This window comes from Nylanderia fulva, unplaced genomic scaffold (assembly GCF_048542155.1).
Source record: "Nylanderia fulva isolate GAGA-0341 unplaced genomic scaffold, ASM4854215v1 Scaffold3, whole genome shotgun sequence".
NCBI classification, from domain to species: Eukaryota; Metazoa; Arthropoda; class Insecta; order Hymenoptera; family Formicidae; genus Nylanderia; species Nylanderia fulva.
In genome coordinates this window covers 2,648,834-2,671,381 of record NW_028190368.1, presented here as the reverse complement: position 1 = coordinate 2,671,381, position 22,548 = coordinate 2,648,834, and the positions used below count along the sequence as shown (strand labels likewise).

At 34.0% G+C, this 22,548-nt stretch overlaps 4 protein-coding genes and 1 pseudogene across 10 annotated transcripts; 1 reads left to right on the top strand and 4 right to left on the bottom strand.

Annotated features, from left to right (window-relative positions):
• Positions 1 to 59: 59 nt before the first annotated feature.
• On the bottom strand, positions 60 to 4,431 carry LOC146722559 (succinate--CoA ligase [ADP-forming] subunit beta, mitochondrial-like; annotated as a pseudogene). Its single transcript, XR_014925101.1, has 7 exons — positions 4,294 to 4,431; positions 2,626 to 2,885; positions 2,382 to 2,544; positions 2,028 to 2,292; positions 1,624 to 1,931; positions 1,404 to 1,524; positions 60 to 1,328 (listed from the first exon to the last, which is right to left on the bottom strand). The product of XR_014925101.1 is annotated as a succinate--CoA ligase [ADP-forming] subunit beta, mitochondrial-like (transcript).
• A 527-nt stretch (positions 4,432 to 4,958) lies between these two features.
• LOC114930484 (succinate--CoA ligase [ADP-forming] subunit beta, mitochondrial-like) lies at positions 4,959 to 8,048 on the bottom strand. Its single transcript, XM_085484548.1, has 8 exons — positions 7,440 to 8,048; positions 7,180 to 7,380; positions 6,762 to 7,021; positions 6,499 to 6,661; positions 6,051 to 6,318; positions 5,518 to 5,822; positions 5,318 to 5,437; positions 4,959 to 5,233 (listed from the first exon to the last, which is right to left on the bottom strand). Exons 2-8 carry the CDS (start codon positions 7,234 to 7,236, stop codon positions 5,033 to 5,035), a joined length of 1,374 nt encoding a protein of 457 aa, XP_085340674.1. The 5' UTR covers positions 7,237 to 7,380; positions 7,440 to 8,048; the 3' UTR covers positions 4,959 to 5,032.
• Positions 8,049 to 8,121: 73 nt separating this feature from the next.
• On the bottom strand, positions 8,122 to 13,809 carry LOC114928503 (uncharacterized). 2 transcript variants are annotated; one of them, XM_029299752.2, is made up of 5 exons: positions 13,143 to 13,809; positions 9,857 to 10,452; positions 9,583 to 9,755; positions 9,211 to 9,400; positions 8,122 to 8,950 (listed from the first exon to the last, which is right to left on the bottom strand). In XM_029299752.2, exons 2-5 carry the CDS (start codon positions 10,436 to 10,438, stop codon positions 8,762 to 8,764), a joined length of 1,134 nt encoding a protein of 377 aa, XP_029155585.1. In that variant the 5' UTR covers positions 10,439 to 10,452; positions 13,143 to 13,809; the 3' UTR covers positions 8,122 to 8,761. The 2 variants fall into 2 exon arrangements, with proteins under 2 accessions (XP_029155585.1, XP_029155578.1); XM_029299745.2 differs by having other exon boundaries at positions 13,472 to 13,809.
• On the top strand, positions 10,778 to 18,578 carry LOC114928478 (uncharacterized). 3 transcript variants are annotated; one of them, XM_029299712.2, is made up of 13 exons: positions 14,144 to 14,478; positions 14,547 to 14,831; positions 14,938 to 15,236; positions 15,349 to 15,553; positions 15,640 to 15,843; positions 15,910 to 16,125; positions 16,240 to 16,396; positions 16,482 to 16,774; positions 16,854 to 17,093; positions 17,165 to 17,335; positions 17,566 to 17,691; positions 17,762 to 17,928; positions 18,009 to 18,578. In XM_029299712.2, exons 1-13 carry the CDS (start codon positions 14,377 to 14,379, stop codon positions 18,055 to 18,057), a joined length of 2,514 nt encoding a protein of 837 aa, XP_029155545.2. In that variant the 5' UTR covers positions 14,144 to 14,376; the 3' UTR covers positions 18,058 to 18,578. The 3 variants fall into 3 exon arrangements, with proteins under 3 accessions (XP_085340673.1, XP_029155545.2, XP_029155538.1); XM_085484547.1 differs by lacking the exons at positions 14,144 to 14,478; positions 15,349 to 15,553; positions 15,640 to 15,843 and adding an exon at positions 10,778 to 13,889 and having other exon boundaries at positions 14,938 to 14,985; XM_029299705.2 differs by lacking the exons at positions 15,349 to 15,553; positions 15,640 to 15,843 and having other exon boundaries at positions 14,147 to 14,478; positions 14,938 to 14,985.
• DZIP1 (DAZ interacting zinc finger protein 1) lies at positions 14,906 to 22,477 on the bottom strand. 3 transcript variants are annotated; one of them, XR_014925099.1, is made up of 11 exons: positions 22,073 to 22,477; positions 21,617 to 21,984; positions 21,140 to 21,493; positions 20,948 to 21,064; positions 19,570 to 20,857; positions 18,949 to 19,492; positions 18,722 to 18,842; positions 18,320 to 18,634; positions 17,617 to 17,858; positions 16,531 to 16,814; positions 14,906 to 16,117 (listed from the first exon to the last, which is right to left on the bottom strand). XR_014925099.1 is itself a non-coding variant. In XM_029299693.2 (9 exons), exons 1-8 carry the CDS (start codon positions 22,191 to 22,193, stop codon positions 18,335 to 18,337), a joined length of 3,213 nt encoding a protein of 1,070 aa, XP_029155526.1. In that variant the 5' UTR covers positions 22,194 to 22,477; the 3' UTR covers positions 14,906 to 16,117; positions 18,320 to 18,334. The 3 variants fall into 3 exon arrangements, 2 of the variants coding, with proteins under 2 accessions (XP_029155526.1, XP_029155518.1); XM_029299693.2 differs by lacking the exons at positions 16,531 to 16,814; positions 17,617 to 17,858; XM_029299685.2 differs by lacking the exons at positions 14,906 to 16,117; positions 16,531 to 16,814 and having other exon boundaries at positions 17,836 to 18,634.
• Between the last annotated feature and the right edge of the window lie 71 nt (positions 22,478 to 22,548).

Genomic DNA, 22,548 nt, shown 5'->3' with positions numbered 1-22,548 from the left:
GTTTTTTTTTTAATATATAAATTTGGATACGTACGAAGGAAATTAAATTGTCATTGATATTAATCTTACGATTTTATTAACCGTAGGAGACAAGTACGAGTATTTCGAAAATTCGCTTAATTTAGCCATTTAACAAGTACAGAATTTCAAGAATCGTGTCACTTTTTACGTCTCATTTAATAATTTAGAAGAGCGAACGGCGCTTTTTGTTAGTATATTTACAGAAATTGTTTAAAGCGCTCGCGTTGTACTCGACACTGGCAATGTCATCGATAATTTTATCATAAATACAAGTTCACGCAAGTTCACAGAGAGAGAATAAATATATAATGAGTACAATATATATATATATATATATATATATATATATATATATATATATTTGTTGGACGATTATTTGCATAATCGTATAAAATTTTTTCCTGACATCATAGCACCTTTGGATATTCATACAATTCGGTGTCATTCGTTGAAGGAACGAAAGACAAACGAAAATTATGCAAAATAATTTATGTATACATATATATACCGATACATGTGCATATGTTACATTAAACAAAGCCCTTTGTTTTCGACATGAGGATATTTGTTGAGATTTCGCCTTAAAAAAAATAGATGCATGTGTAAGACCTCGTTATTTTAAACACCTTTAAACACCCTGTAAAACACACGTCTGTGCGCAGTCGAAAAGGAAGATAGATATTACAAATTAGATAATTTAATATCTTAATACTGAATCACAGAGCCTTGTTAAAAGGCAAACGATATAAATTATGTCTTTGAATAATCTTCCGCATAGTTTTATAGTATCATAGATGTTTGTATCTGTCTTAAGAGGAAAATGGATTATTATATACATATATATATCGCATATATATAATAATCCATACCAATATAACCACCGATTGCGACGCGTTCGTAAAATAGACTTATATCCAAGGCTATATATTCTATTTTTCACTCTACGACATACGCAAAAAATCAAAGAGAGAATTGTGTTTGAAATGTTACTTCGTAACGAGAATACATAAATTATACCCCATATGAAGTTATTACCTTAGTTATTACTTTCAGACGATTTTTTTAATGAAATATTTTAACAATATTGAGTATATTCTCGTCAATAACAATGCATCAATTATATTTTATTTCACTATCTATGAAATTGCCGGTATCTCGAAATTTACACTGAGATTTTCAGATTGCGCTAATTTAACAATAGTCGATAGTTTCACTGCGACTCGTGCTGCTTCGTCCAGATCGTCGATTGGTACGATTTTTAAACCCGCATTAGCGATCAGAGCTTTGGCTTCATCCACGTTGGTACCCTGCGAAAGCAACAAACGTATTTTTGCACTATTCCATAATTATTTACGAAACAAAGTGCATCACCAATATTGTACCTGCAATCTTACGACGACAGGAATTTTTAAATCTAATTCCTTAGTTGCAGCGATAATTCCTTCTGCTATGACGTCGCATCTCATGATGCCAGCCAAAAATATTAACTAAAAGAGCATGAACCTATATTGAAATAAAAAAAAAAAAAAAAAAACAGAATATACGTTAAATTATTGTACATTAATTCACAGAGATAAACACAATGACACATTACACACTTACTCGTGAATCAGAAGTGATGATTTTGAATGCCTCTTTCACCGCAGAAGCCGACGCACCACCACCAACGTCGAGGAAAATTAGCCGGTTCACCACCATGTAACTTTATGATGTCCATCGTAGCCATGGCTAACCCAGCTCCGTTCACCATGCAGCCTATATTGCCGTCGAAGGGCGATGTAATTCAAATCGAATTTCGCAGCCGCGACTTCCTTGGGATCTTCCTGAGACCAATCCCTGAGACTAAACAGTTCTTTTTGTCCTGAACTCGGCATTGTCATCGAACCGGCACTTGCAATCCAGTGCAAAATCTGTAAAAGAATATAAGTGCGCAATTGAAATACTTATAAATTATAATATACTTATAAAATATCATGAGAAGAGAGAAAGAAAGATTTTAGACTTACAGTTCCCATTAATGTCTTCGGCGAGAGGATTCACTTCCAGAAGAAGAGCATCCTTCTTGAGGAACATTGCATAAAGATTTATAATTATATTGCAAATGTAATCCTTCACGTTATCGAGACCGAGCTTGGTCACTATACGTTCTGCCTGCTCCTTTGTAATTCCTTTGTTGATGTCGATAGGTTCGTACATGATGGCGCTAGGATTCGTAGCAGCAACTTCCTCGATATTTACTCCACCTTGGCTGGAAGCTATTATGACGGGACCCTAAAATAAAAAAAATATCCATTAAAAATTCTTCTCTCTGTACAATATCAATATCTGTCAAAAAATGGCCTTCTTTTCGCGAAACTTACACCAAAGGCTCTTTCCATCATGACAGCAAGGTAATATTCTTTACGAGGAAACATACGTTGCGTGACCATCACGGCATTACATATCCTACCGGCTTCACCAGTTTGTTTCGTGATCAATAGTTTACCCAGCATCTGACCCGCCAATGACTTAGCTTCTTCTGGACTGAAGAGAAAACGACGATATAATAAATTCAATAATACTTCCAAATATATGCATACAATTATGTAGACATGTCATAATTACGTTTCACACATCTTCACGCCACTGACATTCGTTCCTTTGAAGTGTCCCTTTCCTCTACCGCCAGCAAGAACTTGAGCCTTCAAGACGATATCTTTTGTCTTCAGATCGGAGGCCAGTTTAGCCGCCTCGTCAGCGCTTTTGGCAACGCCAAATTTCGGAGTAGGTACGCCGGCTTCATTGAGCAGACTGTAGCTGATATGTTCGTGTACATTTAAATTCCTGACTGGTTGTTTCGCCAAGTTAGTCTTGCATGCTAATATCTGAAAGAGAGAAGGACTTGTGATGTAATAAACTTATAGTAATCGTTCTCGCGTTAGGATTATAACAAATATATCTCTAACTCTCTCTAGCCTTTGTCATTATATTGATAAAAAAAATATATGTCAAAGTTTACATTTACATATATAATCGACAAAGGTAAAGAAAAAAGTTGATAGAAATTGTTGACACATGATTCATTCCTTTCAAGAGAATAAGATAACATAAGCAGTTTAAAGTACACGTGAAGTAGAATCTGTCACTATATAAATAATGTGTAACATGATTGATATATAGAGATTTAAATATAAATAAGCTACTTGAAGGCTGCATAACTTATAAACTATATATTGATATTGCATACATTGCAACTCTGCTGTACGTAAAGCTTTGGCACAAATGCTTAACATAGAATAAAGTGAATTGTGTAACAGATTTTTAACTGATAAATTTCTTTATCAATTTATTTTTTGCTATTCTTTCTAAAGGATGTTAAGATTACAATAATTTTTAGATAAAATTAATTAAAAAGGCAGAGATACTCCTCTTCGCAAATTATATTATTTGATAAAAGCACATTAAATAAAATATTAGAAAATATTGTAAAAAAGAGTAAGTAAAATGGATTTTATTCCACATTTAAATTTTGTTTCACAGTTATTTATAAATTTTTATTAATAAATAATGGAAAAATTAAAGAATCTGTCAAAATTCAAATTAGTACTCCATTGTTGACAGTTTATATATATAAAATGGATTTTTAAACAAATATTCAAGTTATATATCGTTAATAAGCATACAGAGTCGTAAATTTTGACAACTGTCAAACACATGCGTGTCAGCATTAAATATATCGAAACATTTTTTGATACTTATGAATATTTATGAACCGACAAATGTAAATTCGAAATAAAGAAAGAAGCGCACGATCGTCAACATGTTTTCTCTCGTCATGCAAAAATGATTAAATCATTCATCCAAAAATAGAACGATCGTCGAATGTTCGGTCGTTTGACAAGTGTGTACCCCTTCAGAAGTACGTAATATAATTCGATTAAACGCAATCGTACGCGGAAACGGATGTCGCGTCCGTCGAGGGGACGGCATGCAAATAGATTTTCCGCGCAGTTGCATAACTGTCAGGTCGATTTTTCGGGGAAAAATCTCGCCTCCGAGATCCTTGGGCTTCAAATCGCTCGCGACCCTGGCGCTCAATTTAGCAGACTACAGCCGTCTCTCGTGATGACCGATCGCCTCTCTCTCTTTCTCTCCTTCTTTTACTCCTCTCTTCTCCCTCACGCCATCGATTCGTCGTCGTCATCGACTACGGGACACTTTGCGCGTTCCCTCGAAACATGCCAGGCGCTCGGTTAAAAATCCTACACGCGGAAACCGGCCGACTTGACATACCTTAGGACCGTTCAATCGGCAGAAACTCTCCGTGAGCAAGATCGTCCGCGACAACATGGTAGCCATCTTTACCTAAGCGACGACCGTACTGCCAAGCGCGAGCTTCGTCCTCGTGGCCCCCACCTAAAGAACTTGACGTTTCCCTCGCGCAAGTATGATATGACGCAGAAGAGCCGACGCGCAGACTCGCGAATTTGTATGTTGCTCCGATGATGGAGTCACGACGAGCAGCGCCGAACAGGCTGATTTTTATATTGCATTTGCAAAGAAAAATTGGCTCGATGTATCTTTAGCTTCTTACAGAAAGTTCGATATATTTTTAAGAGATAATAGCTTTGAGGATTTAAAGAATTCCTTAAATCGTGATTATTGAAAAATTCGATTCGCACTTCTTCACTCGATAGATTCTCCAATTTTCGAAATTTTAAATTACTCTGGTGTCGGTAAAATAAATTTCTTATTAATTGAATGTCGATAATTCATAAAACATAATTATCGACAGAAAACATGAGACTTTTAAATGTCATTGCACGAGATTCTTTCAAAAATCGCTTTTATAATAATGTACAAGAAGTTACTTTCGTGCATAGAGTTCAAACAGGAAACAAATATGCTGATCTAATTATCTTTTACATCCGCATAAAACAAGAACTAGCAACAAAATGTTTCTTATATACGAAACAATATATTTTATGCATATGCAAATATAAAACATTTTGTAAATTGTTCTAAAATAATTTTACTTCTTGCGTTTTTCACAGATCTTTGTTTTTTCCGATAATTTAGCACTGAATGTAATATCCAAATCCAAAGACTTTGCCAAATTCATCATCAATGCTAACTTGACCGATGTCTCGGCTGCTTGAGCAAAGTCATCCACAGAAATTACTTCTAACTTAGCATCTAATATCAATTTTTTAGCTTTGTCAACATTAGTACCCTACGAAAAGATAAATGGATTAATGAAAAAAAGAAAAAAATAATAATTTGCGGATAATACAATTTTTAAAAGTATAATTGTTACCTGTAATCGCACAACTACAGGTATCTTCAACTTCAATTCTTTAAAAGCGTCGATGATCCCTTGAGCGATTATGTCGCATCTCATTATGCCACCAAAAATGTTTACTAAAATAGCTTCGACCTGAAAAATATTCCATAATCATTGATAACCAATCGATCGTATGGCTTCATTGTCGATTTAATTTTTACATCGACAATTACATGTGGATCTGAAGACAGTATTTTGAATCCCTCCTTCACGGTTTCGATTGTAGCAGTGCCACCGACATCCAAGAAATTTGCTGGCATACCACCGTAGAGCTTTATGATGTCCATGGTGGCCATAGCTAAACCGGCTCCGTTTACCATACAGCCGATATTTCCGTCCAGAGCTATATAATTTAAATTGTACTTCTCCGCTTCGACCTCCTTCGGGTCCATTTGAGTTGTATCTTTCAACGTAAACAATTCTTTCTGTCGGAATTCAGCGCTATCGTCGAACTTACATTTGCAATCCAGAGCGTAATCTACAGCAAGCATTAAGAGCAACTGCATCATTTGATCTCTTTGAAAAATGTAATATCCTCAGATAGCCACAATAATCATCATAACATTTTAATCAAAATAATATATATTAATATATTAAATATAATTAATATATGAAATACTATAATTTGATACGTCAAAATGACTACTTTGCTATCTGGATCATATACTCTTACTCTTATATTCATTATTTTTTAAATTTAATTTACATTGACCGCAAATATCCTCCGCGAAGGGATTGACCTCGAGGAGCAGAGCGTCCTTCTCGACGAACAATTCATACAGATTGCAGGCGACAATCGACGCAATCTCTTTGCTATTCCCCGTAAGTCCGAGCTTCTCGGCGACGCAGTTTGCTTGCGCGGATGTCAAGCCTTTCTTTATGTCAATTGGTATATACGCCACGGCTTCAGGATGAGCGGTTGCAATCTCCTCGATGTTCACGCCGCCTCGTTTGGAAATGATCATTACAGGCCCCTTGTAAAAGAAATGAACGCTGATTAGCCGATCCCCTTGATAAGAGAACAATTTGTATTATATACAATAGATGATTTTTTTACACCACATTGTAAAGAAAGAGATCAACTCTGAACTAGTGCAACCAGTTCAGCTGAAAAGAATATACCTATATATATATATATATATATATATACATACATCAAAAGCCCGTTCTAGCATCACCGCCATGTAATATTCTTTCCGAGGAAACATGCGTGCTGTCACCATCACGGAATTACATATCTTTCCAGCCACACCAGTTTGTTTAGTTATCAGCATCTTGCCTAGCATATTGCTCGCAAATTCCTTCACTTGCTCCGGTCTGTAATAAAGATAGAGAGACTATTTCGTATCTCGCTTCTACTCATTATAAATTACAATCGTTTCTCTTTCATGTTTTATTTATTTTTTCATTAACTCACGTTTCGCACATTATAACGCCGCTGATATCGCTGTCCTTGAAATGTCCCATTGCTCTACCGCCGGCCAAAATCTGCGCTTTCACTACGAGATCCTTAGTATTCAGATTCTTAGCCAGCTCGGTGGCTTCGAGAGGTGTCTTAGCCACCCCGAAAGGCGGAGTAGGAATTCCAGCTTCTTTTAATAAAGTATACGCCATATGTTCATGTATCTCTAAATTTCGCACCAGTCGTTTAAAGATCGACCCTTTTTGCGCTAACAGCTAACGTGGAGAAGAAGTATACTTTACATAAATATATCTGACTGCGGATGAGATTCACATAATTTTAAAAATTAACTTAAAAAAAAAGAATATATCTTAGATTACTTTTTTATTTTACGACACATGCATAATACATTTTTTAAAAGTGTTTTTTTCACCTGTTTGTTTATCCCTTGAGCGCATATTTTTGCTGAAGACAATAATACAAACGACATGATGACGATTAGTGACAGTTTATTTATGTACTATTTATGACACCTGTGATGTAAACTGTCATTGCTCATATCGATTCCTATGAAATTATATGTTCAATGTGACATTTCGGTTTTTTTTACAATTTCGTTAGACGATTTTCTTGTCTGTAATGTAAATACAAAATACACATAATATACATGTGAAAAAATTTGGATTCACTTACGAGACGCTTCGCAAAAGCTTCGTGAGCATTTAAACGACTGAGGGTCGAATGGACAACGAGCTCATATTACGTTTACTTCGTTTTTTTATTGTAACGATGATAAATGAATCGCGATTCATATACGCAGATGATATTCGAATGGACTCCAATGGCTCGTGTTAAAAATATCTTCCACGTTTTCGTAGATTTCTCTACAACTGCGTCGTTGTATCCAGCACTCGTTATCACTTCTTGAAAGAACAATGGTTGAAAGAGCTCATGTAGCCGTTGTAAACCAATGCTCTGATTAAAGATACGCGTATATTCCTCGGATTGAATAACAAAAAGTCAGCGGAATATTAATATCTTAACTAAAAAAAACTTAAGACTACGCGATATAAGTTTTCAAAACGTTTACGATGAAATATATATGTGTGTGAAAGATACTTATGCATATCGTTGCTAATGTTTTCCAATTGAAGCATGATGTACTCATGTTTTATTACGCTGTTGTACGATATAAAAACGTACATAAATATTAAATTGTAATTTAATTGATACATATGTATGTTATTTCCATAATTATGCAAACTTCTTCTCCTTATATATTTATACTTTTATCATATTATGATTTATATAATATTATTTATGTAAGTTTTATGTTTAATATCACTTAGATGTTGTCAATTTAAGAAGATGAAGATAACCAGTAGTCAAGATTTGATATATTTTTTAAAGCAAAAAGAAAGTACATTCAAAAGATATCAGCAATCTATAAATACATTTTATTAAATGTAATATACTCAAGATTTACTTTCATCCTATAATATCGAAATCTCAACAAATCACTCTGCATGCTTTACGTATTTAAATATAACACACACATTTTTCTCCTTTCTATATTTCATAAAATAAAAAATACTGAAGATTTTACAAAGTTATTGCACACAGATAAAAAATGAGATTACTTTAATTCTGATAGATGAAAATCGCTTCTCATACTATCCTTATGTATTATTATAATACATAACACTGATAAAAGTACTACTTTTTATGATATTCCCTACAAATAGTATTTGTACACACGTAATGGTGCAAATGCTACAAAGCGATACTTTAAATTAACTTTTGCATTAAGATAAATGAAAAAAAATGTAAAGATGTTAATTTATGCATTATGCGCATCGCGTTGTCATTTATAACGTTTAAAAAAAGAACATTTAATCTATGTGTTGTTAAAAAAAAATTACTCTCCCTTTGCTTCAGATATTATCAGTAAATTATCAATAATAGATTATCAATAAGCTTTTGAATATAAAGTAAATTTTTCGAGACTATACTAGTTAAAAGCTAAACCGATCATTAAGAGTTCGCCCTGTAACGCCGAGATTTCCCGATAGGCTGTACATAACTTCGCTGAAACTGCGGTCGTCGACGTCTCCACTGGAATCGGATGTATTCGTATTGTGCGTCCCTGAACGTGATCGTGATCTCGATCTTGAGCGTTGTCGGAATAACGGTGCTCGACCAACCTGGAATTACGATAAATATATCTATCTGTTACCTAAAATAAATATATGACATATATATCACTCTTGTGGCCATTATATATTTTTTCCGATTTATTATAATAAAATTGAATATAAAAAAATACTAATTGTTAAGTTAATGGCTAATCAATTTCTGAGATAATTATATGAAAGTTAATAATCGAATAATAAAAAAGTAAATTGAATTAAATTGAAAAAATGAGTATTTTAAGAGAAAAAAATGTAAAAGAAAATTTATTTACCATGTTTACACCCGGAGCATTTTGTCTGTATGGTGATCGTCCTCTGGGCAGCTGTCGCATGCCACCGATGGGCACAATATGTTGAGTCGGGGCGAGAGTGAGTAGTCGCGGTCGTGTGGGTGTAGGTGTGTATTCGCTTCCCAACGTGCACATGAAATTGACATTTGGAGTAGGAGTCAATCGGGCAGAGCTACAATATTATTGTATTTAAGAAATTTTGTGATTATTTTTCTTTTATGTATCATTATCGTTGAGTTAATGATAGATATAAACTATTAAAGACATTTCTATATAATTTAATGCTTGTGATCAACACACGAATATGAAAGAAGAACCGAGCTGCGGAAATTAATTTGACGAATTATAATTTACTTCATTCTCATCAATTTTTGTTCGTACTGCGCCCGTCTTTGTGCACGAGCGATTTGATCGGATCGTAGTCCACCAGTTGTGAAGCGACGCTGCGATGTTAATATCTGTTGCCTTGCCAAAGTGCTCCTTGGTTGCATAGTGAGTAGATTCTTCTGTGCTCCGGTCTGTGCCAACTGTAATAAATAATATATGTATATACACATATATTCATTATCAGTGTACTCATGTATCATTTTTATATACATATACACATTAAAGAATAATCAATACTCACTCTGAATTGATTCTGTAAGTTCAGTCTCTGGTTCTGTCTCTGCAGCAGCAGCTGCTTCGCGCGTTTCACGCGATTCCGATAGGCGATCTGAGCGGGACTTTGATATCCTAAACGATTGTGGACAGAATTCGGATCTCGGAGATTGGGCAAGCTACTCGTTCTCTTTAACGGGCTCTTGTTGTTCGTAAAGAAGCCGCCCTGATTGAACGTCAGGTTCGTGCGGCTTCTGCTACGGGTCAAATTGGGGAATCTATTGTTTCTGCCACGACGGATATTGAACGCACCTCTCGCGTTCGTTTTCTGGTTCAAGCTCAAGTTGCTGCGCGATCTCGTGAGATTGCCGAGATTCTTTTTGAAGCGATTCTTAGCGAAACCGCGAACGTTATTCGTGTTATTCGCGTTGCGCTGCCAGATCTGTTGCTGCTGCTGTTTCTTCACGATGACCCCGACGTTGCCCCGTTTGATTCTCGCACCTCTTCCTCTAAATCCGGCTCGGCTTCTTATGGTACCGCGATTATTGCGCTTGGGACCGCCGGTTTTTCCGTTCGCCGCGTTCTTTTTCTTTTTCTCCATTTTCTCCATCTTTATGATCTCATCTTAAAAGGAAGAAAATGCGCAACATTTAATGAGCGTACGGCAAACGTACGGCGATGGTGGATCTCTTTAATCTTTATGAAACTTTAATTCAAAAACATTTAATGATAGATTTCTCGGTGCATATTTTAATTCCAACAAAGAAGCGCGATTTCTCTCAAATAAATATTTTTTGTTTCAAATTATCACATCAGTATTAGCATTGGAAAATAGAAATATCATATTGTGTTTATAATCTCTATATATATCAATAAGTCTATATATATATCAATGTTTTTGTGATTATATATCTTTTCCAATTTATACTAATAAAATTAAATATAAAAAAGTCTAATTGTTAAGTTAATGTATAATCACTTTCCAAAATCATTATATGAAAGTTAATAATCAAATAAAAAAATACTAGTTCAATAGACAATCGCGGAGAAAAAAAAAATAAAAATTACATGCTGACTTTTAATTAATTGAAATTATATTAAAATTACACAATCTAATAAAAAGTAAAATGTTTATAGAAAAATGGCACAAAATTTTAAATAGAAGGAATTATTAGTCAGCCTCAATCCCATTTGAAAGAAATAATGCTTTTCCGGAGTACGACTAAACTTCTATAGATATTTTTTATGTGCAATATAAGTTATCGCGTTGCATTTTAATTTTCGGTAGTCCATTTATTTTTATCCGTATTCGTCATTCGCTGCTTTATAATCAATCTGGAATGGTGTGCGATCGGGGAAATGCTGCAGTTCATAATTCTTCGCTAATTTGTGATGTTGCTCCTCATATAGGAATTTTTACATTATATTTCTTGCGAGTTGTGCCTCTCTGTCTCTCTTTATTCTTCCTTTTATTATTTTATATAATGAATTCGTATGAAAATCTGAACCAGTCGTAATTCTTCTTGTAACAAGTCCTCGATTGTTATCTCTTTTATGCACGATATTGCATTTCAGAAGATTTTCAAGAAGCCCACACGTAAATAATAATCGCCCCATTAAATAAATTTTACATAGATAACTAATTCATAAATATACATGTTCCTCCGTTAGGAATGTCTGCGAGCATTAGAGATTGCGCATTTTCTCTCTATAAAACCTGATCAAAATCAGCTTGCGTACAGAGTACCTGCATTTTTAACTTGCCAGTAAACATTATACTGCTATACATCAATATATAGTGAATTAATTTCGAGTTGCATCCCAAACAAATTAAGGAAGCGAGATTTAATTCGCATTTCAATCCGTACACCACTGTAGGCTCTCTTTCACACATTCGTCTGATAAGAGCGGAATAAAAGCTAAATAAATGTCATCGTAATTCGCGCGCGCTCCCGGTTATTAAGCCTCTGCACCGATGGTCTAGCGCAGGATAAAATTGTATCGATATGCATGCATGCATATGAGATGTCCCATTTCCCGTATTTGTCGCTCGCCGATAAGAGACTGGTCGACGGTGTAACGGATAAAAATACAGTATTGCGCAATGTCCCGCGCGTGACGAGAGAGTGAGATTTTCGTCGGGGATGAGTCATCATGCACGGTCGCGCGACGTGTTTGGCACGATTTCTTGAGACTCTTTACGAATCCGGTCTTTCGTTTATCGAGCAGAAAGCCATGGTACTGGGGAACCATGTTCCGACGATTTCTAAACGATGAAATGATGAACCGGGAATAGTCTAGAATTAGCGATGCGTATATACATATTACATGACTGTAATTATATATATATATATATATATTGTGTCCTCTATATCGGTAGCATAAATCAAGATGATTCCTCAGCTCGGATTAGATCTCTGGATCGCCCTGAGCACAAGTTGAAAGTCGAAGTAAAACCAGTTTTCTTTGTCGTTGCTGTTAGAGAACTATGGCATTCCAATGTGATGACACGTCGTTAAACCACATGCTTTCATAGAAAATTGATTGTATACGTAATATGTATTAATGATTATAATAAGTAATTTCGTATCCCCATTCTCTTGCGATCAAGATCCAGAGAAGTTATAGCAGATGTAAGAGTAGTTTGAAAATTGTCACGTAGAATAATTCTTTCTAGGATATTCCTGATTCTGTTTCTTGGTGGAATTTGGTGGACTTCGATGAATTTTCCTGCCGATACATCCTATCGTAGACATTCCTTTCTTCCTTGGAAAGAAGAGGTAGAAAAGAAAAAAAGATTTAAGACAGACATAAGGTAGCCCTTTGTGTGAGAAGTTCCTGATAAAAATTCTCTAATCGCTTCTTGATATTTCTATCGCATTTCTTGCACATCAAGGTGTCCATACATCGCAGTCATATATTTCTTCCTGAAATAAGCAACATTCCTAACAATAGCAACTGCGGAATGCGATGAAAGTGGAGTAATTCTTCTCACGAAAACTTCCTGGCATGGATAGTCGAAAGGTTCCTTAATATTCCCATTAAAATTAGTATTGTGAACCTGTTCGCAGTAATTCTTCTCTTCGTGAGGGCCAAATAAATAACGCGCAATCCTAGAATATTATATAAGACGAACGACAAGTTGCTGCATCGCTTCCTCGTGTTATATTCGAATTTCTCAGCTTCCCTTGTTCTTTTGTCTGGAACAAATTCACGACCTGACCCGGATAATTGATTTCGGCGAAATAAGATCTACGATTACCAGAAGCAACGGTGCGAAAACGAAACTGTGGCGATACTCCGTTTTGCTATACCTCTCTTCTTCAAGAACGTGAAAAAATCTCTCTCTCGTAATCCTCGCGTGTTTTTCGTTTAATGCGCCCTCGTAGAAGTCATCCCCGTCGAGATTATGCACCCTCTCGTCTACCTTTGTCAGGGAGAGACGAGACACGACGGGGAGGAACCGGATGTAACAAGCGAAAACAAATGCAGGTACCCTACGTGCTCACATGTACGCCGACGCCATTTTGTCGTTCATCAATTCGTTCGTACGGGATTTCGAGGGGACAATGTGCTTGCGAACTGTACGCTCACCCAGGATTACTGGCAAAATCGTTAAGCTGTTGGGATTCTGGCCACTTACCGAGCGACATATTCACTTTTGCATCAATCTCTGACATTTTTGCGGTCTTGCGTTCTCGCTCTCTCTTTTTATCTCTCTCTCTCTCTCTTTCTCTCTCTCTCTCTCTTACGTTCTAATTCTAGATATATGTATGTGCCAAGATTTATCGCACGTATTTACACGCGACGTTGATAATGTTCGCCTTTAATTCGCGCACTTTTTGCCCAACTTTTTCTCTGATTGTCTGCTCGCGATCCATAAACTATTTCGACGCGACTACGAAAAAACTCGCGTGAGATTACGACACGTTAAACGAAAAAGGCGGTCGGAAACGAACTGAAGTGCGTCGAAGGCCGAAGTAGCCATGTGGTACAGAGACACGAGAGAGGAAACGCGGTTGGATGCGCAGAGCCGGATGCGTAATGAATCGACCAATCGCGTAATCGAATTATATCGATCGATTAATATCGCAACTATTTGAAAAAAAACTACCGCCTGTCATTATCATTGATTAAGAAAATACTTTTGATATTTCGCAAATTATTAATTGAATTAGTAATTTAATTATTAATTGAAATAGATTAATTAAAATATCTTTAAATTAATATTTTTAGCAAGATATATAATAATTTTTATTAATTTAAAGAAAGCATTTTAATTGTTTAGAGTAGCTGAAGACTTCATTTTCAATATATTCAGCTTTATTTTATTTTATTCATTGAAATAGATTAATTATCTTTGAATTAATATTTTTAGCAAGATATATATAATAATTTATTAATTTAAAGAGAACAATTCGCGATTGCTCAGAATAGCTGAAGGCTTCTGATTTTGATGTATAAATATAACTATCTTCATTTCTTTTATATATTATACCTAATTTGATTTAAAAATCTTTATATTCGAAGTATATAAAAGATATTAAAATGTGCGAGAATATTTTGAAAAATAATGTTCCGTGTGAAAAATTACAAGATACCTCTGCCAAAAATTCCTCGCGAATGTCGTCAACTGCTTCGACTCTAAATGTACTTGTAGCTTCTCTAATTAAATTTTAATTCGAATTAAGATAATTATTCTCTGACCCTTTGGAAAGGTCTGCTTATCTACGGAATCGTACGGATGCAAATCCATCTCTGTTGATGAAGAACGAAAACAGCGGATTATAGACAGCGATTGGGGAGGCTACGCCTTGGATTTAGATTTATGGGAGGACAGCAAATCGCCCGTGATACAAGTCAGATCGAATGAAATTTCGTTTGATAACAAAGAATGTTGCGGTTTCTTATCCGACAGATTAATAGGCACCGGTTTATCCTTTTTAACAAGATCACCTGAAAGTGGTCTTTACGTTCTCAGTAAATGTGTCCTGAAGAACAAGGTGATGTTAAAAAAATACATTTCTCCTTTTATCTTTATAAACGAATAATATACATTTTTTTCCTCAAAAATGCGACACTTTATTCCCGCTATTTTTCTCTTTTCAGAATCTGACAGACGTCACCATGTTGCAGTATCATCATCACTTACAATACGTTAATATCGCTTATAATAATATATCTTGCTTATCATTTCTGGACGGCCTTCCGTATCTGATGTATCTAAACGCATCACATAATAACATTGAATACTTGCCAAATTTCGCACTTCCTTGGTATCTTACCTACGTAAATTTATCGTACAATCACATGACGAATATAGGCGATTTGAAAAATTGTTGGAGCATCGTTAGATTAAATTTATCTCACAACATTATAGAAAACATCTCTGATTTTGAAAATTTAAAGTAAATATATATGTGTATATATAGACATATACATAATTAGCATAAATATATATATATATAAATGATGTGTATTTGCAATTCGTATATCTTATTATTACTTGGTCCATTTTAGACACTTGCAATATTTAAACTTGTCCTACAATCTCATCCAATGCATCACAAATTTGGACGGTCTGAATATACGGGAATTAAATTTAGAAGGCAATTGCATAACATCATTTAAATCCGCTACACCCGGTAATGGTATAAATACATTGCCTCATCTACAAGTAATAATTCTGGGATACAATAGATTATCCACTTTGGAATTTTTCAAAGTAATGATTGAACCTTCAGATTCAAAACTTGACAAATTCCATTTCAATATAATTAAACACATTATATACATTTTATACACAATTAGGATGCATACAATTTACGATACGTAGATCTAAAATTTAATAAAATCACCGACCTGTTGGAAGTACTGAATCTGAAGAGTATGATAAATAAGATCGACTTGACAGGTAACGCCTGCACGAAATGGCCTAATTATCGAAACATGCTGATATCCTCCATTCCGAGCGTTAGATTTGTCGATGGTGTTGAAGTATTCACGACGGAAAAAGTGAAGTCTTGATCGAGAAATGTATGCATTATATATACAGCTATGTCAAATATAAATATTCTTCAGGTAACATCGGCCATGCTATTCGCGTCGCCGCTGGATTTAACAGCGGCCCGTAAAGTAGCAAAATTAATGTTGTTGGAGCAATTAAATATCAGCAAAATGGATGACCATATTCAACCCTACGACGAGATCTATCCTCCTCTGGTGATATTAACAGGACCGGCGGCGTTGAAGAAAATGGCACTGATTTTGCACATAGCTCAAACAATTCCTGAGAAAGTAATAAAAATAAAATATATATTACAAATGTATATATCAAACTGTAGATATGTATATATTATACACATAACTTATATTTTTAAAATGAAAAGATGTGTGTGCGATCTCTTGCAGATAAAATACTGCCGTTGGCATACAACAAAAGAAATGTGCGAGGACGATGACGAGCTTAACGCTCATATTCTTATAAACCGAGAAGAGTTTAACGATCTGGCACGACGTGGCGAATTTTTAGTTATCTTAGATCGATTGGGTGAAAGTTATGGTTTTCGTTAGTATGCGATTATTTGGATTAATAAGACTACTATGCATAAGTTTATAGAAATACATGTGATATAAAATGTTTTTTTTTACAGATACGAATCAAATCAGTCCGTTGATATCTGAAAACAAAATTGGGCTTACCCAAATGAATCTGTATGCTGTAACGGAAATGTCTAAACGATATCCAAACGCTCAGCCGATTCTAGTGCTCACGCAGAGTGTAGATCTTCACAGAGACTGGATACGGGAGAAGTTCAATGTCCATACGTGGATCAAAGATAGTGTAGAAGATCTGTTGGTCGTTAAAAGAAGCAAACATCCAGAGGACATGGAGGTAGAAACTGCCAGTTGTATATTACATTTCGTCGAGGAAATTTTGGACGAGGTTTGTTGAGCATAATTTTCTACAAAATGCAATGTGTATCCTATAAAAATGGTAAATGTATGTATATTCATATCGTCAGATAATGCACCGTCTAGAATTTCCAAGTTATAGCATTAGTATAAAACCGCAAAATGGAGCGACGTCGACCAACGTAATATTAACGAGTAAAAAGATGTTACCGAAAGTCGTGATACAGAGGAGCGAATTAATATTGCGAGAAAAAGAATGCATCAAACCCAAGAAAACGAAGATTAATGGCGACCTTGTAAAATTCGATCGACTGCTCGCCGAAGAAAAACAAGCGAGAAAAGAATTAAAAGTAGAATGTACAATTTGAGTACAGAATTTTGAACACTCTATATCAATTAATATCTTTTTCTCAATAAACAGGTACTACTAGATGAGGATTCGAACATTATCATCGATGACAAAGAAACAAAACGTGAAATGCTTAGGTCGAGGATGTTGCGCCGTCGACATTCATTGATAAAAAACAGACTTAATGATTTCGATAATAGCGAGCTTAGTGAATCGGTATCTTCCGAAGAAGAAACGGAGATAGTATGTGCTTGAAATATCCCTTCCGAAATTTCTTTTGTTATTTTTCGTAGATATATAAAACATAGTTTTTACATTTACATAGGGATATATTCACTTGAGTAAAAACTTCTTATAAATGCGGAAAAATAAGAAAAAGTTGCTTAGAATTCGAAGAGAAACTATTAGTAGGAAATAACAATATTAGTAGTAACTATTAGTAGTAAATAACAGAATATAACTTTTATACGTAGCGTCAAGAAAAGATAATGCATAAAAAAGCGAGAGCATTAAAAAATACGTACGTTGAACTTGTTCTAAAAACTAGACAGATGTACTTGGATTATCATGAAAGTCATCCTGGCTTTTTTACGTCGGTGGTGAGTAATACTTTGTTCTTGCATATCAATCTTAATTACACAACTTTTACGTTGCTACTTTATGTTGCAGTTAGTTATGGATGATTATGCAGAAGCTTTTAACTCCTTAAGTGACTTAATTAATGAATTATATACAAGTCAATCTTATAGAAAACCAATTTTTTTGTCTGAAATAGAACATTTTAGACAGACAAAAATTTCCATCGCACTTGAAAATATCGTTAATGAAATTAGAGGGTCAGTATATGATATTCAGTATATGACATGTAAAACCTTAACTTAAGTTCGTTTATCACGAAGTAATATTTCTGTTACAGAAATTTGTCAACATCAAAACTACAACACAGTACAATATTAAAAATGTAGGAAAATATTTAGCCAAAATATCTAATAAATAGCTATATATAAATACTTATATTACATGAAATAAATTATATAAAATTTGTGTTTATCCACTTGTAAACATAAATTATTACACTACTATGTAGATATAAAAACTGTATGGTAAACTATACATTAGATCTATTCAGCTTGTGACATCAACAGCATAGAAAGGAAGAGATCAAGATGATAACTTAAAGTTATAGAAATACAATCAATAATAGCGTCGATATTTATGTATATATACCTGATATAATACATCTTATCCCATCTGTAATATTTCATCTATATCCGAATCCAAATCAGAATACTTTAATTCACTTTTATGCTGGGCAACAGTAAAATCTTTATCTTTCAGAGTTCGAGGAGCAGGTTGTGGAAGTATGTCTTTCGTCTTTGGACTCGTAACATTCAGCACAGGATTGTTCGAGATCGAACTCGAGAGGCTGATCGATTTCAATAAATGATTTTCCGTATTATAATTTGTTAGATCCTGTAAATTCATGTTGGATCGGAAAATCGTCTCAACCGATCCTGCAGGTGGCTTTCTTGCAATGCTCAGCTGGAAAATATTTTATATAACAACGTTACACACAACAATATATTAATTTTTAATTTTACATAGAAGATGGTACATGTGTAATCTCACCTGTTCTTGTATCTTCTTTGATATTTCCGCGATTTTATCGCTTTGCGAAGTTTTTAAAACAATGTTGCTCGTACTCATGGATTTCTCCTTCTGCAATTCATATTCTTCTCTCTCAGGAGAACTGAATAAGAAAGCAATGAATTAGTTACATATATTTGAAAGTATATGAATTTTTAAATAATGTAAAAAAAATCTAAAAACAAAGATAATAATAAAATCGTTAGTACCTCGAAATATTCCAATCATTACTGCTCTTTCTCTGGTCGTTTTCTGGCATCGTTGTATCTTCTTTTCTATCATCCAAGTCGAATAAAACTTTTTTCTTTACCAAACTACCGACTGAACCACTCATTGGTTTCAGAACACTTTTACTGTTCTTCGGAGATAGAATTGAATCGTCTTGTTGAATGACTGTACTATCAGAATCGTTATTACTCAAAAATTTCAATGGTATCTGTTTCCTGCCAATCGGAGAACTTATTTTACGTGCACTGGTATCAGATACAGTTATCTTTGTAGACGAAATTTGTTTTATATCCTCTTGAGGAGATTCAATAGAACTCACAGAGGAATAATTTCGAATTAATTTTGGATTTGTGGAAATCACTTTCGAGCTAGTATAAACATCTGCTCCATTTTTCGTTAACGGTTCGCGCGTATTCTCATATGTTTCATTATCTTTATATCTCTTAGGAAGAAGCTCAATCTTCTGTTTCAGATGCAATTTCGAGGGCGTTGTGTTTTCCGTTTTCTGAACAGATGTATATTCATCTAAAAAAAAAAAAAAACAAGTACATTAACTTCCTGTGTATCAAACATTTTATTTAGTAAATATATAATATAGTTACCGCTGTCTTTATGATTGCTGAATGCTTTCCAAGCCTTTGATTTGACCTGAGTAACTGGTTTGTTTAATGGAGAATTTTTCGCAGGCGTAGAACATTTTGATTCCTTATGATTTGCCGATATTCTTTGAAGAACATCTTCGAGTATTTTTTGTTTTATTTGATTGTACCGAAGTAGCCTCTTTGCATTAATATTTTGTTGATGCTTTATAATCTCCATCTTTTGCTTAAACGTTGCTGCAGGTATTCCCTGCCATTCTGGATCAATTCCTAAATCTCTCAGTCGGTTATCCAACATGGTTTGTGCATCTTCTTGTATTGACATCTTTCTGATATTGAGAGATTTAACTGTAGACGTTTCATATTTTCTCACTGTAATATCATCATCTGTTATCATACTTTCACTACTGGATCTTGATTCTGACATCAATGACGAAGATTCAGACTCTGTCATAGAACTTACACTATGTTTTCCCAAGAACTCAGATTTCTTATTATTTCTCATATCATTGGAATGCAATGTTCTTTCCTTTTCAATATTTGTGATATCTAAATATTTTTTATTTACATTAACAGGAATGTTTTGTTTGGTAGTAAAGCTCTTGCTTGTACAATCAATTATTTTATTTACATCATTTAATGTATCGTGCTTTGCTTTATTTTTTAATTTTCTAACCACTTCTGCTCTCTCTGTACTTTTCAGATTGGATTTTACAGTATGATCTGCAATTCTGCTCAGATCAGTGCTAAGCCTTTTATTATCCTTACTTTTTATTGAGTTATTTTTATTAAGCACATAATTGCTTTGTGATGTAATTGATATTGGTTTGGTTCTGTATTCTTGACTAGATTCACTACCAATGTCTTCAATGATTATATCGGTATTTCCAATATTGTTTGAACTCTTGCAATGAGTTTCGGCATCTATATAATTGCTGTCGCGTTTTGTTTTTAATAAAGGAGATTTATGAAATTCTTCTATCATGTTTTTTTCTCTAGTTCTACAGATGTTCTGTGTTTGTGAATTACTGATTTCAAGCGACAAACTATTTAGTTGCTTCCTTTGTTCCACCAACATATTAGATTGATCCATAGATTGTTTTTCTAAGTCATGTACCTTAGATGTATATTCAGACTTCACATGATCAGCTATTTGCTGAGTTACTTTCAGTTCTGTAGTCAATCTTTCGATATCCCGGCGATGTTGAGTTTCCATGTCTTCTATTTTGGCTTTCCAATAATTCTCTTGAGTTTGCAGTTTAACTTGCATATTTTCCATGCCTGGAGTCAACTAAAAAGAATGATATAATTACATTATTTGAGAAAAGATAATGGAAGAGATTTTTAATATGTAATATCAATAAAAAGACTTCTTTCATACTCTTTCAAGAAGTTGATTTCTTAAACTATCAATCTCCTTTTCTTGTTGACTAATTAGAGTTTTTATATTTGTTTCTAAAATATTTTCATTTACAACATGATCCTTTTCTCTTAGTGCCTGTAAAGTCATTATTTTGTAAAAAAGAAATATTTTATAAAAAAAAATTAAGTTATTTATTAATTGTTAACTTACACGTATCTCATCAAACAGCATATTTTTCAAACTTCCTATATCTTCTTGATATCTTCTTTGCTCTTGAAGCCTATCTAATTTACTGATATCATATTCATTTTTACTCATATTTTTCGTGTAGTCTTTTTCTGTGTTATCCAGCAGTTTGTCAGACTCGTTTCTTATTACTCTTTCAGTTTGATTCAGTCTTTCCTTCAATGTTTTTATCTCATTGTGCAATTTCTCCGTTTCTACTCGATAATGTTCATGGACAGGTGAAGCAGCTATACTCATATCTGAGGTATATGAATGTTTGCGTGCTATATGAGCATTTACAAATATAGCACGTACAAATGTTTTTGGACAATGAGGACACTATAAAGTAAACAAATCAATCTTAAGAATATCAACTTATAATTAATTGAATTGATTTTGAGTATACTCTTATATATAATATAATAAATAACACTTTAGACATATAAAAATAACATTTTATACCTTAAAAATTTCTCCATTAGAAATTTCACCAACATTAGCTTCAATTAATTTACGTTTTTCCTTTGACCTATCCTTCAAACTCTTTATAGTGTCTTCCAATGTAGCAATTTCTTTTTTCATACTAACATTTTGTTCTATTTTCTGTCGTAATTCATCTTTCAGAATTATTACACTATGATCTAAATACTGTTTACAATATAATAAATACTCGACAGATAGTTGTGCAAGTCTGAATAATTTAACAAAATTAGAATCTAAGATCTTAACATCATACTCGCTTTCCAAGGAATAATCTATTACATTGTTAATGTTTTCATCGATAGTAGAGAAATCTCTCTCACGTATAAGTCTATCAATGTCTATAGCACCTGTAAAAAAAAAAAGATAAATTGTCAGTAATTTGTAACAATAAACTCGACATTAAGTAACAATATAAGTTGAGTAATATCTTCATACTTATGCGATTCCAATCAACTCGTACTCTAGATCCATGCATGTTGAAGTAAAATCCTGACTCTCTGGCGAGTTTTGGAAAATCGTGGCACCAATTGGTGCCGGCTCTAAATGAGAATGCCATTGTATCTTGACAGATTTATTTACATAACGTGACATATACAAGGAAAGATCTTACTTCACCGCGTTCACATAAATATTCGTTGCTACATATTTGTGAGAAATTTCCATTGATAAGCATGATTATTTATTAATATTGTTTTGCACATTATTTACAATTACAATTTAACGTGATACATTGTAATAATGTGATAAATGACAAGTGTCAAACTCGATGTAAATTGATGTAAATATAAACAAAGATTAGCGTCTGCTAAACAAGCGCCATCTACGAAGGTTTCAAGCGCCATTTAAGCACCTAACTTATTTCGCGGTTAAATTCAAAAGGAGTATAAATTTTTTAACAATATTTATCAATG

What these genes read in the sequence shown, in the direction of transcription:
- DZIP1 (XM_029299693.2), bottom strand. Translation starts at nt 22,193, where the DNA reads ATGGCATTCTCATTTAGAGCCGGCACCAATTGGTGCCACGATTTTCCA. An exon ending in AGTTGATTGGAATCGCATAA is followed by an intron (nt 21,985 to 22,072) that starts GTATGAAGATAT and finishes TTTTTTTTACAG; the next exon opens with GTGCTATAGACATTGATAGA. An exon ending in CAAAGAAGATACAAGAACAG is followed by an intron (nt 18,635 to 18,721) that starts GTGAGATTACAC and finishes AATATTTTCCAG; the next exon opens with CTGAGCATTGCAAGAAAGCC.
- LOC114928478 (XM_029299712.2), top strand. Translation starts at nt 14,377, where the DNA reads ATGTGCGAGAATATTTTGAAAAATAATGTTCCGTGTGAAAAATTACAA. An exon ending in AATGTGTCCTGAAGAACAAG is followed by an intron (nt 14,832 to 14,937) that starts GTGATGTTAAAA and finishes TTCTCTTTTCAG; the next exon opens with AATCTGACAGACGTCACCAT. An exon ending in TCGAGGAAATTTTGGACGAG is followed by an intron (nt 16,775 to 16,853) that starts GTTTGTTGAGCA and finishes TCATATCGTCAG; the next exon opens with ATAATGCACCGTCTAGAATT.
- LOC114930484 (XM_085484548.1), bottom strand. Translation starts at nt 7,236, where the DNA reads ATGTCGTTTGTATTATTGTCTTCAGCAAAAATATGCGCTCAAGGGATA. An exon ending in TACTGTCTTCAGATCCACAT is followed by an intron (nt 5,438 to 5,517) that starts GTAATTGTCGAT and finishes AATATTTTTCAG; the next exon opens with GTCGAAGCTATTTTAGTAAA. An exon ending in CTGTAGTTGTGCGATTACAG is followed by an intron (nt 5,234 to 5,317) that starts GTAACAATTATA and finishes ATCTTTTCGTAG; the next exon opens with GGTACTAATGTTGACAAAGC.
- LOC114928503 (XM_029299745.2), bottom strand. Translation starts at nt 13,508, where the DNA reads ATGTCAGAGATTGATGCAAAAGTGAATATGTCGCTCG. An exon ending in AAAAGTGAATATGTCGCTCG is followed by an intron (nt 10,453 to 13,471) that starts GTAAGTGGCCAG and finishes CTTCCTTTTAAG; the next exon opens with ATGAGATCATAAAGATGGAG. An exon ending in CAAAAATTGATGAGAATGAA is followed by an intron (nt 9,401 to 9,582) that starts GTAAATTATAAT and finishes ATAATATTGTAG; the next exon opens with CTCTGCCCGATTGACTCCTA.